The sequence below is a fragment of the Capra hircus genome, chromosome 13 (assembly GCF_001704415.2).
Source record: "Capra hircus breed San Clemente chromosome 13, ASM170441v1, whole genome shotgun sequence".
Lineage (NCBI taxonomy): Eukaryota > Metazoa > Chordata > Mammalia > Artiodactyla > Bovidae > Capra > Capra hircus.
The window spans coordinates 70,877,358-70,892,065 of NC_030820.1; the positions used below are offsets into that span (position 1 = coordinate 70,877,358).

The window sequence follows — 14,708 nt, forward strand, 5'->3', positions numbered from 1 at the left end:
AACCAAGAGTCCTCAGAGATGCTGTCAGCAGTAGGAAGCCTCGCATACTCCAAAAGTCCCAGGAGTATTTGGGGAGAAGGAACCAGTGTCCCAGGAAATACTATCCAATCCAGGAAACTCTCCAGGACTAGAGAGGCTAGACGAGAGCTAGAGTTAGGTGATTCTTAGACTCACAGGTGAAGCCAGGAGGGCCCCAGAGATGCCTCCAGAACCTCAAAGGCAAGACCAAATACTGTTTATTACCCCAACAGGATGCACACTTATACCAAAGAAGCTGAGGAATGACTGTCACAACTTCAAGAGGAGCATCACTCACAGCAACTGCACATCTCAAAACAGTCAGGAAGAAGGGTCCTACCTGCACACTTGGTTCTGGTGGTGAGGGGAGGCCCTGGTGGTCCCGTGCCCCCTTCCCCTGGTCGTGTGAGCAGCACTCGGATCTCATACTCCACATCGGGGTCCAGATGCCACAGCTTATAGTTGGGAGAGTCGACGATGTGGGTCTCCGCCCAGGTGCCCGTGGTCGTGCGGTACTCCACCTCCTTCAGGATGATGGGGCCATCTCCAATGATGGAGTTGGCATTTGGCTTGATCCACAGGTAGGTGGCCCCCACGGCCAGCAGCTCCGGAGGGGCGATGGGCGTGGGAGGCTCTGAAAGACAGGAATCAGCAAAGGATGTCAGACGCAAATGGTTTACAAAACGGACTTCAGACATATGAGGACAAAGAGCAGAATTCCATAGAGCCAGAGAAAATAGCCTAAAATCAATTAAGTTATTTAAGTAATTGTATGTAAATACCTGAATCAATATTTCTTCAGTAACTATATTCAATCTTCCCTGGTGGCTCAGATGATAAAGAATCTGCCTGCAATGCAGGAGGCCCAGGTTCGATTCCTGGGTTGGGAAGATTCCCTGGAGAAGGGAATGGCAACCCACTCCAGTATTTCTGCCTGGAGAATTCCATGGACAGAGGAGCCTGGTGGGCTACAGTCTATGGGCTCACAAAGAGTCAGACACAACTGAACAGCCAACACTTTCATCAAAACTCCTTCATTTAAAGAAAGGAAAGAAAGAAGGTCATTGTGATTTTTCCTGAACGCAGCGAAGCTGCCTGGGTTAATAGTCTGTTTTCTATCCTCAAATGAGAACCAGCCTTTACTAAATCAGAGTTTGGTTCAAAACCCATGGGAGTCAGGGGTTTACAAACACTTCTTTTACGGGAACACACAGATTGTTAGTGAATGATCTGTGGAATGGTGGTAGGAGCTGAATTAGCAAAAGGATGATGGCACAATGGGAGTTCAGCTTCTTCTTCCACAACTCTAGCAACTTCCTCCACAGAGAGAGGGTCACGATCACAGTGATGCCAGTGGGAAATCAAGGGTCAAGGGAAAAGTCACGCTGAGCTATTTTGGATCTCCTATGTGTTGCTACCTCTCTTTTACTGAGTTTTATAACTTCAGCTAAACAGACTAGAATTTTAACAGGCACTAATGGTGGCCTCTCTCTGGCGATTTTTAGCTCACTGGCAAAGCTGCAGAAATTAACACTTGCTTTATACTTATTTACCAGAAAATTTCATTTGCATTATTAGTGTCATTCTTGGGATATTAGCACCTCCGTTTTGATGGATTAAAATCCTGAGAACCCAAGTGATCATACCCCTTAACCAAGAGAGTGGAACAAGTAAGGCAAAAGGGAACCCACAGCAGCTTGCCTTCCAACACCAGCTCTCCCTTTGGAAGGCTGTTTATCTCTTGATACCCATTGTCTACAAACCAGTGTGGCTATATTTATTTTTATTTCTAGCAAAAATCAGCAGTGGAACAACAATAAAGAAGAGAGTAGAAAGAGAAAACAATTCCCCTTCCTTACCACCCAATATAGTTGCCATTTTTATATCTTCATGTTCCATTCCAATTTCTATTCATATACTTAAATCATTTTTGTGTGTAGTTACAGTGACACATAGACTCAGAGAAGATTTTCTTTTCTTCCCTCATTTATTACAACCAAAGGACTTTGCTTATATACAATGTGGATTTTAACATCACTGTCTTTAGTAGTGATAGAACAGTGCATCAGATAATTACAAGAATTATGCTCTGATTACAGGGCACATTAGAGTAGTTTCATGTATTGTGAAGGTAAATAATGCTGCAACAAACATCTTTGTGCAAATGACTCCAGTCCTTCTTGTCTTATATTTTCTTAGGACCAACTTTCAGGAAGTGGGTTATCTGTCCAAGGGTATGAATAAGTTAGTGATTCTTGGTGTAGAACTAGGAAGTAAGAGTGGGGATGGCATTTGGGATGGAGTACACCAAAGCTATGTTCAAGAACTTTTGGAGGGCCTCTGGGCTATTAAGGCAGGTATCAGTTTCAGTTTGGAACTCAGGTGGGAGCTCTGGGAAGATAGGTCTCATTCAGTGTTTTCTTTCTAATTAATTATCTAGCAACGAAAATTCTCCAGAAAGAGAACAATCATCTATGAAGCAAAGATGGACAATATTTTCTCAGTGTGACTTGAAGCAGATCTTCAGGGACAAGTTCAAATTGCCACTATTATAACCTGCCATTTGGTCAGAGGAGGAAATTAAGCAGATTAGTCAAGCTAGATGCTTTTCTTTACAAAGCCATGGAGGTTATTACTCAGTGCCTTGTTATCTAAAGGTGTTTGCAAATTGATTTTTGGATAATTTGTTCCAGGTAGAGAAGTTCAGTTGGCAGGCAGATAATTTCTGGGCTCATCCTTTGTGCATTTTAAATATATAGACCCTTGGATCACCATTATCTACTCTCCAGAGTTCCCATCAGTCTCCAATGAGGCCCCAAAGGTGATATTTTTGTAGCTCTGTGATGACTCTGCCCAATTCCTTAGTAAAATTATTCACAGACAGGCCCTGGACAGAATTAAGATCAGCAGACTTCAATACTTTAAGGCTTGAACAAGTGGTTACAATAAGTTCTCCTCCATGGACTTTCCACCCTAGTTTCTACTCTCCTAGTTTAGGCATTAGCAGTAAATTGCTGACCATCAGAAAGAAAATCAAGTATCAGTCTCTCCAAATGCTTAGTCTCTTCATGTATTTTTGATGGTAGGTGCAAGTATAGTAACAAACATTCCCTCAAGGATATAAATATGTCCATCTCAAATGTCACACTAGTTTACACGTCCATATGCAGACTTGTCCTTCCCTGTGATCACTCAAGAATAGATCACAAACTACATCCCAGTGTTTCCTGTACCTGATCCCAGGAAGCCATCAGATTATTCTTTTGTTCTTTCTGTTTTTATTAATTTATTGATTTATAATTGGCACATGAAGGCACATGAACTCATGGATCAAAGAGAAAAAAAGGGAGGAATGATTTTTTTTTTTTTTGGTAGGTACTTGTCTTTTTAAATAATGCACAGAAAGATTGTGCCTGTTTCAGTTTTCCTCTCTGAGATGAGCTATTCAGCCAGACACTGCAAGCATGCTATGAAGCCATCTAATTCAACTACCAGAGTCATCAGAAAGGAGACCAAGAACTAGGAAGAGCCCATGAAGTTAGAAGAAGGTGTAGACAGCTTGAGAACTCAGGGTCCAGGTAGCATATCTGCCTATGGTTTTCTCGTCCTATACTTGAGATGCTGAAGCAGATAGCCGGAAAGATCATTAAAAGAAGTCTATACAAGTTATCTTTAACTTTGGGGGATATGCAGGATGCTATGGAAATATGAGAAATTCTAGACTCTTCTCCTCAGGAAAATGTACATAAGCATACTACCTAGAGTTTTGTACATCATTTCAGGAATTCAGGAACCTTTTTGAAGACCTTGCATGAATTCTTAAAGATTCTATGCTGAGAATAAAAGAAATCCACAGAGATTCTCCTGACAGCCCACATGCCCCTAAGAGCTGACACTTCTCAGGGACCTGAAGCCACCCTTTGCTGCAGGAACTAAAGCCTGGGAGCACTACCCTGTAAGCAAAAGGAACTTGATGTAGGGGTCATAAACCTAGTGCTTCCAGGCTCCCAAATATTTGGCGAATACAAATATGCAAAGATTTCCACCAGACCAAGCACAGTAAATGTCTAGGTTCCCATGACCATGACCCACCCAACACATTCACAGATTCAACAGTCGGGCTAAAATATTTAAAGGAAAAAAACATGACTCTGCCCATTTAATGTTATATGTAGAAATCTTCCACAGAGGATGTCTTAGGTGTTTGGGCTGCTATAACAAAATACCACAGATTGGGTGGCTTAAACAACATTTATTTCCCACAGTTCTGGAGGCCAAGAAGTCCAAGTTCAAGGTGCCAGCATATTCAGTGTCCATGAGGCCTGTGTTATTGGTGTTTTCATGAGTCTTTTCACATATGAAATGACTAATACCTCTCTATACCTGGCCCTTCACCATCAACTGTGCAAAGCCAGGAGGAAGTGTTTGACATTTGATGGTACTCCTTGCTGAGAAAGGTTGGAACAAAATCAAGAGGGAGGGAGCCTGGTTTTCAGGAAGATGAGATCTGGGTTGGGAGTGCTCTGATTCTCTCCAGTCAGGAATCAGAGCACTTTGAGAACAAGAACCCCAGGAGCCATCACCCCTGAGGCCTGGGCAGCAATTGCCCCTGACTGGCCAAGGCTCTCCTTCAACAGGTAGGTGGTGAAGTGACCCCTTAATGCAATTCTGCTTCATCCTCAGGCAGCAATCTCCAGACCAATTCTGTCTTTCTCTTTCCTGCTGTGAGCACTTGTAACAGTTTGACTCCCCAGAAATTCCTACAGAGAGCAGAAGTGCTTCAAATAGCTGGAGAGCAAGCTTTGCACTTGTGTATTGTCTGATCGAGACAGAAATCAAATATTTTGAGAAAAACTGAATGCTACTAAGATTGAAGTGAGCTCTTAGGCATGTTTAAGGTGAATATAAACTGGCTTCTGACACTATCACCCTCTGCCTCCCTCCTGATCATCTTTCTAATTGCACAGCATTTACTGAAGCATGTGAGAAGCGTTCCATAGGAACGCCCTACCCTGCCCCACCCGCCAACATACCACATATACCCAGAGACTATTTTATCACTGCCTCATCCACACTGGCACACATGCCATTTTTCCCGACTGGAACATCGTTTCTGTTGCTTTGAACCAAACCATGTCCATTTTTCTTTTCAATTCTGCTTCATAATGCCTCAGCTGTGTGGACCGCAAGGCTAGGCACACAGTAGATATTTAAAAAGCTTCATGCTGGTTAGCTTTTCTACCAATCAGCAAGCAATACTCTTGTATCAAATAAGGCAAGGAAGATCAAAGAGGAGAAGAAAATCTAGTTTGGGGCCAGGGCCTGGTCTTTGTCCTCCGCGTCTAGTTAGCTGTGTGACCCTGGACACACCACCCAGTCTTGGTGGTTCTCAATATTTTCATCTTTAGCATGGAAGATGATTCAAAGTATAAAAATATCTGAATTTTCTGCCAAGGACCATGGGGGTTCTATGTGGATATGTTTACCGACTCTACCCTGACTGTGTTGCCAGCAGTAGACTGCACCACCTCATTCATCGCTGGCCCATGAGGTCCCCGAGTAGAAGGCAGAATAATAGATATAGCATCCAATCTAGCAGTAGGTGTCGACTAGAATTAGTCTTTGTGTCTAACCTTAACTTATGGCCAATGTGCAATAAATATTTAATGACCTGTTTAAATGGACAGAGAAAATATTGGATAAGTTTTCCCAAAATAAGAGGTTGGGATGGCAAGACAGAGAAGGAAAGAGAGTGTTATAGAGAACAGCGGATGGGCATCCAAGCTAAGACCTGAATACGTCTGGGAGAAGACATCAAATCCCTGGAACAGAACAATAATCAAAGACATAGCTAAAGAAAAAATTTTTGAACTAAATGAAGGTCTGAACTTGCAGACTATGAAGAGCACAGCGGGTTGCAGGAATAATCAATGAGGAGACTCAAACTTAAGAACATACTGGCAATATTTTGAAATACCAGACTAAAGAAAAATTCCCACAAGCATCTAGACAAAAACAGATATTCATCAATGCAAAACAGAAAGACCGAAAAATCAGTTCCCATACTTCATCATTTCAGTTTGAAACACAGGAATATAAGAGAAGGTGATAATAGCAATCGTAGCTATAAACGACCGCAGCGGCAGCTAACGAAAGATACGCAGTTTTGATGAACCTGTCACTGTTCTTAGTGCCTTAGAGTATTAACTCACTTAATCTTCACAGCAACTCTAGGAATAGATAATATTATGATTCACATTTTTCTGAACAGGAGAAAGAGATGCAGATTAAGTACCGTGCCCAACATCAAATGGTTAGTAATTTAAAGAACCAGGATTGCAGCCAAGAAGGGGGGTCTGCATTCCACTCACAATAGTATAATACACACACAAGATTTTAAGAGGATATTTCATATCCCAAGATGTTTATAGACAACTAAGTTGTGGTACATTGGCGAAGCCAATGGATAGACAAGTTTAGATTCTGAAAAATGCAGATGTATTATCTATATAACTTGATGATAGATCCCAGTCCACACTGGGGCGAACTGAAATCATGACCTCTAAGATGGAGAAACTGGGACAGTAAAAGGATCCGTCTCATGGGATGATTACTAACGCAAGACTCTTCTTTCCCAGGTAAGAGTCTAGAAGGGAATCACTGCCTTACGTCAGGCCAAACCAAGACAAAACCGAAACTTTTAAAAAAGACAGAAATCCCAATGGCATTTAGATTGTGCTTACATGTAAGTAACTACACTGTGAATGGTTAACCCTTCCTCTGGCAATTATTCTGAAACTGGACATGAAAAATTTCCATGGAACAGTTTCTCCTTAGACAAGACTCTCCAAAGGTACAAAAGCCCAATTTTAACTAAATTAAAGGAAAACAAACAACAACAACAACAAAAAAATCCCACCTACCTATGCCTATTAAAATGTCTAGGTAGAAATACACCAAATGTTGATTTTTCCTTAGGATTGTGGGGAAATGAGTATTGTTTTCTTTTTAGTGTGTCTCTGCAAATGTCCTCTAATAAACCTGAATTGGGTGTTTATTCCAAAGATAAGCATATTAAATAAGTGTTCTTAAATGTTGAACTTTTCTAACCAGTGGGACCTCTGCTGGGATTCTATGCTCTCCACCACTAGGAGTATTTAACAGTCAATCTCCCCTCCCATCTGCCCTGACGACAGGTGACAAGATTCAAGAACCACATCCGTGTCCCTTTGCCAAGCCAGTTCTTCCCCCATAGCTCCTAATAAGGAGAAATCATGGCTGCCTTTGGCACGGCTCAGACACCTGCACTGTAAGTTGAGACTGGACTTCTGAAAGGTCCCCTAATTACAGCAACTAATATTTTAGAATGCTCTACCTGTTTCCTCATTCATTTTCCTCTGGTGCCCCACAAAGCACACATCTTACAAGCGAGGAAACCAAGGCTCAGCTACTTTAGGTAACCTTCCTCGTCTCACACAGTGAATGAGCAGAACCATGTGCAAACCCAGGCCTTCCCAAAGCCTGCCCCTGTCCTCAATACTGCGCCAACCCTCTTTGTGCTCTAAGTGTTAATATAAAAAGCGTGCTTCTATTTCAGACCCACAGCCTGTGAGTTCAGCAGAGTAAAAGTATGCACTTAGGACTCACTGTGTGCTAGGCACTGTGGTAAGAACTTTATATGCATCATCTTATTTAATCCTGGAACATTCTTCAGGCAAGGGATATTAGCAATCCCATCTTATAAACTAATTTTAAAAACCCTAAAGCTTAAGGAGGTTAATGGCTCACAATCACAAGTAAGAAAAGGAACCTGGTTTCAAACTTAGGAAGATCCCAGAGCAGGGCTTGTAATCACTATATTATACTGTCTACTGCTACTAGGATCCCCACAGTTGAGGAGGATGAAATGATTTATCTTTCAAAGTCATAGAGAAGTGGTTTTGGTGAGAAGAAGCCAGATCTGGTAACTAGCCAGTCCTTCGTTAACCTGGCATCAATAATAGTCAGTTATCTCAGAATCCCAGATATGGAAGATACATGGAAAGACATTAGCCCTAACTGCCAGATGCAGAAATCCCTAACATGAGCTAAGACTCAGCTTGAAGCTTATCTCCAGGGATAAGGAGCAGAGTGTACGGTGTTCACACAAGTAGTGAAGAGCTTTAACGGTGAGAAAGTACTTTGAAATACAGACCACAGTCTTTCTCCACCTGCTGTCACCAGAATGTCACACCAGGCCTCCAAGAGCTGGCCCCTCCCAACCTCTCCAGGTTCCCTGACTACCGAGCTCCCATCACAAGTGATACAGAGGTCGTAGGAGGTGTTTTTGCCTGTGCTGGTCCCTCTGCTGGAACATTCTTCCCTTTCTATCATCTCACTTTTCTTGTCTGATTCATGTCAATGTATGGCAAAAACCACCACAATATTGCAAAGTAATTAGCCTTCAATTAAAATAAATATATTAATTTTTTTAAGTGAGCTCTCTTTTTTTTTAAACAAATGAATTTATATATAACACAGAACTAGACCCACAGACATAGAAAACACACACAGGCCTACTAAAGAGGAAGGAGGGATAAATTAAGAGACTGGGGTTAACATATATGCACTGCTATACATAAAACAGATAACCAACTAGGAACTACTGTACAACACAGTGAACTCTACTTAATATTTTGTATTAATAATGACCTATAAGAGAAAAGAATCTGAAAAAGAATACACACACACATAGATATATGTATATAGGGACTTCCCTGGTGGTCCAGCGATTAAGATTTTATGCTTCCAATGCAGGGGATGTGGGTTTCGATCCCTGGTCAGAGAATTAAGATCCCACATTCCATGTAGTGTGGCCAAAAGGTGAAAAAAAATAATAAAAACAAAATGGTATCATATTAAATGATCCATTGAAAAATAATGTGTGTGTGTGTGTGTGTGTGTAACTGAATCACTTTGCTGTACATCTGAAACTAACACATCATTGTAAATTAAGTATAGGTAAATGAAAAATAATGTAACAAATGCTGGTTCTTTAGATAAAAACATGAACTGACTTCTGTGAGAAAAAAAGAAAGAGTGAACTGTCCTCTGGGACACCGTCCTGGCTGTGTGCTCTGTGCTGCAGGGTGCCTGAGCCCAGGGTCCCAGGAGCAGAGCTTGAGACAAGGATTCTTTTCAGAGACTAACTGGAGGGAAGTTCTCAGAAGAAGGTGGACTAGGGAGCCAGGATGTGACTTTGTCTAAAGACGAGGCCATCCTCATCCCAGAGGTGCTCTGGAGCAGAGAATGCACCACTCACGGCTCCTCTCTGAGGCAAGGGGGCAACCTTCTGTTTCCCTGTGTTATTCATTGGACATGGGCTGTTTAGGGGTGCAGGCATTTCCCCTCAGGTAAGCAACTTCCCTGTAGCCAAGGACAAGAAATCCTGATTTCCTAGGACTTCTGCAGCTAGACACCACAAACTGGGAGGCTTAAAACATGCACAGCCTCCCAGTGCTAGAGCTGAGAAGTCTGAAACCAGGGTGCCAAAGGCGACCTGCTCCCTCCAAAGGCTATAGGGAAGCCTCTCGGGCACCTGATTCTAGTGTTTGATCTTGACCTTCTTTGCTTGGAGATGAATCCCTCCAGCTCCGCCTCTGTCTTTACATGGCCTTCCCCCCAGTCTGTGTCTCTCTGTCCAAATTTCCCTTTGCTCATGAGGTCAGTGGACATACGAGGTTAGTGCCTTCCTTCTTTTCCTGCCTCAATTCCCCTCCAATCAACCAGTGTCCCCTTCAAATTCCAAATAAACTATTTGCAAACCCCTGTCTCAGGATATTCTCAGTTTGGAGAAATTCCAATTAAGATATTATGATAGTTTTATTCCTAGTTTTTACAGGAATCTCCACACTGTTCTCCATAGTGGTTGTTATCAGTTTGCATTTCTACCAACATTGTTTAAGAGGGTTCCACACCCTCTCCAGCATTTATTGTTTCTAGGCTTTGTGATGATGGCTGTTCTGACTGGTGTGAGATGATACCTGACTGTGATTTTGATTTGCATTTCTCTAATATGACTGATATTGAGCATTTTTTCATGTGTTTATTATGGCACTGAAACATATATTTTACCATATGTAAAATAGACAACAAGTGTGAGTTTGACACATGACACAGAGAACCCAAAGTCCGTGCTCTGTGACAACCTGGGGGGTGGGGTGGGGAGTGGACACATGTATGCCTATGGCTGATTCATGTTGATGTTTGGCAAAAACCATCACAATATTGTGAAGTAATTATCCTCCATTTAAAATAAATAAATATATATATTTTTTAATATTACAAAAGCTGGGGCAAGTTACTTAACCTCTCTGCACCTCAGTTTCCTCATCTGTAAAATGGGGGCAATAACAATACCTCCTCCATGGAGGTTGCTATGAAGATTAGGTAAGGTATTGCATTCAATACCCTTGGAACAGTCCTAGCACATACCAAGTATGCTGTGTTAGTTACTATTATCTTCCTCCTCCCAGCCAGGAGTCCCCGGAGTCAGTCAGCAGTCGGTGGGAAACAGCTGGTGCCCCCATTTCGCACCCCCCACAGAGAGTCACAAAGATCCCATTAAAGGCATTCCCCTCACTGTGTCAGGATGAAAAGGGGCCACAGTCCTCTCAGTGTGTACTCCTGCCAGCTCTTCCACAAGTAAGTACATTTATGAGCTCAGCCTCGGTCTACTTCACACGGCTGTGCTGCAGCCAATGAATTCATGTAAAAATGCATAATTCAGTAACGACTTAGCACCAGGAGAGAGTCTGTGATCTGCAACACTCGACACTCGGTCTGCTCCGGGCTCCGCTGTCCTCACCGCAGACTTGACATTTTTGAGAAGACTCTTTGCTGGGCCACGTCCCAAAATTAAGAGCTGAATCATCATTCTAGAAGGGCCTTTTCTGTCCTCGCCTGCTAATCAAGAGTCCTAAGAAAATATGACTAGAGAGTTTATCTCCCCCAGAGAAGGGCCTAGGAGAGCCTGGACTCTACATCTTCAGAATCAGAGACCACACTGCCCAGCTATGGAGAACAAGGTGGAGGAAACTTGTGCCTTCACCTATTTGGATCTCTGAGTTCCAAAGACATCCAAGTCTACACTTCTGTATGCTAGGGAGGAGTCTTAATCTCCAGTATTTTACATGGTGGAACTGCCTTTGAGGATGCGATTGAGTTAAAGATTTTGAGTAGGGAGAGGGATCTTGGAATAGCCAGATAGGCCTGATGTAATCACAAAGATCTTTATATGTGAATTATCTGTGAAATAAGAAGACAGAGAAAAAGACTCAGACAGAAACTGAAAGAGGTTGCACAGCTGAACATGGAGGAAGGACCATGAGGCAGAGGATGCAGGTGGTCTCAGCAACGGCGAAGGCAAGGGGAAAGTCTCCCCTAGAGCCAAAAGAAACACGACCCTGTTGACCCATTTTAGCTCCCTGACCTTTAAGACAGTAACTATGGGGTGTTTCTCTCTGTTTTGTTTTTAAGCTGCTAAATAAGTGTGTGGTTGTTAGTTACAGCAGCCAGAGAAAACGAACACAAGGGGTGGATCAGATGGAGCAGGGGACGGAAGGCTTCCTGGAGGAGTCAAGTCATGACATGAAACGATGGGAGAGTCTCACAGGCCCTCGGGGAGAAAGGAGCCTTCCCAGAGACGAGAAGAGACTGGGCCACATCCTCCGCAACACAGATGATAGTCAGGGAACAGCAGCAAGGTGATCTGAGAGGTCAGTGGGGACCAGATCAGGAAGGGCTTCCTGAGGAGCCTGAGGCTCTGAAAGTGGTGGTGTAACACAGACACAAGGTCTCTTTGGACACCCCTCTTGAGTGCTGGCTGAATGGGTCTGAAGAAGAGAGACTAGAGTCAGTGAGAAGTTGTGTCCATTACCGAGAGCAGATGATGATGGAGGTCTGGGCCAAGACGAGGACCATGGGGTTGGGTAGGGAGAGTCAGACTAGAGTTAGACTTCCCGGTGGTTCAGATGGTTAAGCATCTGTCTACAATGTGGGAGACCCAGGTTCGATCCCTGGGTCGGGAAGATCCCCTGGAGAAGGAAATGGCATTCCACTCCAGTACTATTGCCTGGAAAATCCCATGGACAGAGGAGCCTGGTAGGCTACAGTCCATGGGATGGCAAAGAGTCGGACATGACTGAGCGACTTCACTTTCACTTTGGTCACAGAATGGATCTAAAGGGCAAGGGAAGATGGGAACAGTATAAGGCTAGGAGTCAACAGGCTGGGTGAGGCCACAGTCTCTCCCTGACCTCCACAATGCTCCCCAGTCCATATAAGTGGGTGTCCACTTCACTTTCCCTGCCCAGCACCCCAGTGCCCTACGGACTTCTTCACACTATGCCCAATGCTCACCACTCCATCCCGTTGCATATTCATATTCATTTTCACTCACAAAGGACAGCATGATATATTGAACACTCCAGAATGTTGGATCCAACAGATAGACGTTGGCTTACAACCTCTGTTACTTAATTGCATGACTGTGGGTAAGTTACAGAACTCCTCTGAGCCTCTGTTTCTTCACGTGTAAAACCAGTATAATGGGTCATATCCCACTGGGTCTTTGCGAAGATCAAATGTAAACGCCTGAAACAAGACAGACCGTAAATAAGCATGAGTTATGAATACTCCCATCCCTCTTGACCTCCTGTGCTTGTCCTTCTCCGCACCCATAGCCCTCTCCATTAATGAGCCCTTGGATCTAGCTTTTCAACTCTCCTCTGATCTCCACTCTGAGCATCTGGGTACTTGGCAGCACATGCGATGAAATCATTTTCAGCTTCATGCTTGAGGAAGCCACTCATTTCCCACCAGGATAGGCAACTCACACTCAGCAAGCACCAGGGGCAGGGGGGAAACACGGCAGCCAGCTTAACAGAACATGTCTTGAGAAAAGAGAAGAAGAGGGGATGATGAGAGCGAGGGAAGAAATGCGAGATTCAGGGCAACCGGAGTCCAGGCAGCTTCATCAGTTACTACACTGCCAGGCACAGTGAGAGAACGAAGGGGCTGGGGCTTTGGAGATATTGTCATTTTGCAAATTTCTCTCCTTGGCATATCCCTATGTGCAAGGGGGAGATGCATAATTAGTCTCTAAGCTGCTGAAATGGCTGGAAGTGACTAGAAGTATCGACTGCTCTGAAGTGTCAGGAAAGGGTGTCCAGATGGATTAAGAAGCTTATCCATAACAGCCTGCTCAGTTTGTGGGGAGAGTTTAAGAGATGATTACCCCCTTTATGTTAAGGAACTGAAAAATTAGCCTCTTCCAAATCCCCCCAGGCTCCCTCTGCACTCTGCCACATCCAGCCTGGAGAGAAACTTAGCAGAACTTAATAGCAGCTCTTGGGGTAAGAACTTTGAAACAACAGGATAATGCACAGTCCCACAGGCCATGGGCCACTGTCCCCATCCCCAGAAGCCACAATTCTGGCTCAGCCAGGGAGACACTGGGTTCTGGGAACAGGATAAAGGGCTTCATGCTGGTACCCACCGCAGGCACCTGCAGCTGGGTACTTCTGTGCCAGGTAAAGCATCAGGCGGGGAAGAGAGGAGACAAGGAGCATAAGGCAAATTTCAAGCACCGGTCTAGATATTTCTAACATCCTAATCATGTGAAAGTGAAAGTCAAAGGTCCCGTCCAACTCTTTGCAACCCCATGGACCTTACAGCCCATGGAATTCTCCAGGCCAGAATACTGGAGTGGGTAGCTGTTCCATTCTCCAGGGGATCTTCCCAACCCAAGGCAGGCAGATTCTTTACCAGCTGAGCCACCAGGGAAACCTAAAACGTGGACTTCTCAAATAGAGGCACAGGGAATCCAAAGAAATAAAGAACAGCTTTCAAGGGGATCTACAAAGTGACAGGGCTTTTGGATGGAACATCTTCCTGGGGAAGAATTCTACTGGAAGATAAACAGCAAAATAAGCTTGAACTTTTTCACACATGAAAAGGTTTCAGGGAACTACCACCTTGAGACACATTCTTTCGTAGAATACCAAGAGAAGTAGTAGTTCCACACTCATTTTACAAGCCCAAGGTAACCATTATGCAAAGAGGTTACAAGCATATCACACGAAAAGAAACTTTTAGGCTAATCTCTCTCATAAACGTAGAAACAAAAATCCTACACCTTATATTAGCAAACAAAATGTGAGGATATATAAAATAAATACTAAATCCTCACTCCTTCACCTCACCCTTAACCCCTGGGAACCACAAACCCATTCTAAAATTTTGACATTTCAAAAATGACAATATATCATCTTTCAGTTCAGTTTAGTCACGTCCGACTCCTTGCAACCCCATGGACTGCAGCATGCCAGGCGTCCCTGTCCATATCATCTTTGGGGTTTGACTTCTTTTCACTAAGCGTGATTCCCTGAAGATCATGCAGGTGGTCTACATCAACAGTTCATTCCTTCTAAGTTGTGTTCTATGGTGTGGATGTCCTACAGTTTGTTAAACCAGTTACCTGTTGGAGGACATCTGGGCTGTTTCTAGTCTTTAGCTACTACAAATGGGGCTGCTATGAGCAATCATAATTATACAGATTTCTATAATTCTTCCTTCCTCTGGGATAAATGTCAAGGAGTATACAGTCCCTAGGGCATATGAGATTTCAGACTGGCACAATGCTTTCCAGA

General features: G+C 43.5%; 1 protein-coding gene across 6 annotated transcripts in view; it reads right to left on the minus strand.

The window, feature by feature from the left end:
* PTPRT (protein tyrosine phosphatase, receptor type T) overlaps positions 1-14,708 on the minus strand; it is a 1,156,023-nt gene that overhangs the window by 616,325 nt on the left and 524,990 nt on the right. For all 6 annotated transcript variants that reach the window (XM_018057887.1, XM_005688694.3, XM_018057889.1 and 3 more), the window contains exon 7: positions 359-652. In XM_018057887.1, coding sequence (XP_017913376.1) covers positions 359-652 — 294 coding nt within the window. The remainder of the gene's footprint in view (positions 1-358; positions 653-14,708) is intronic.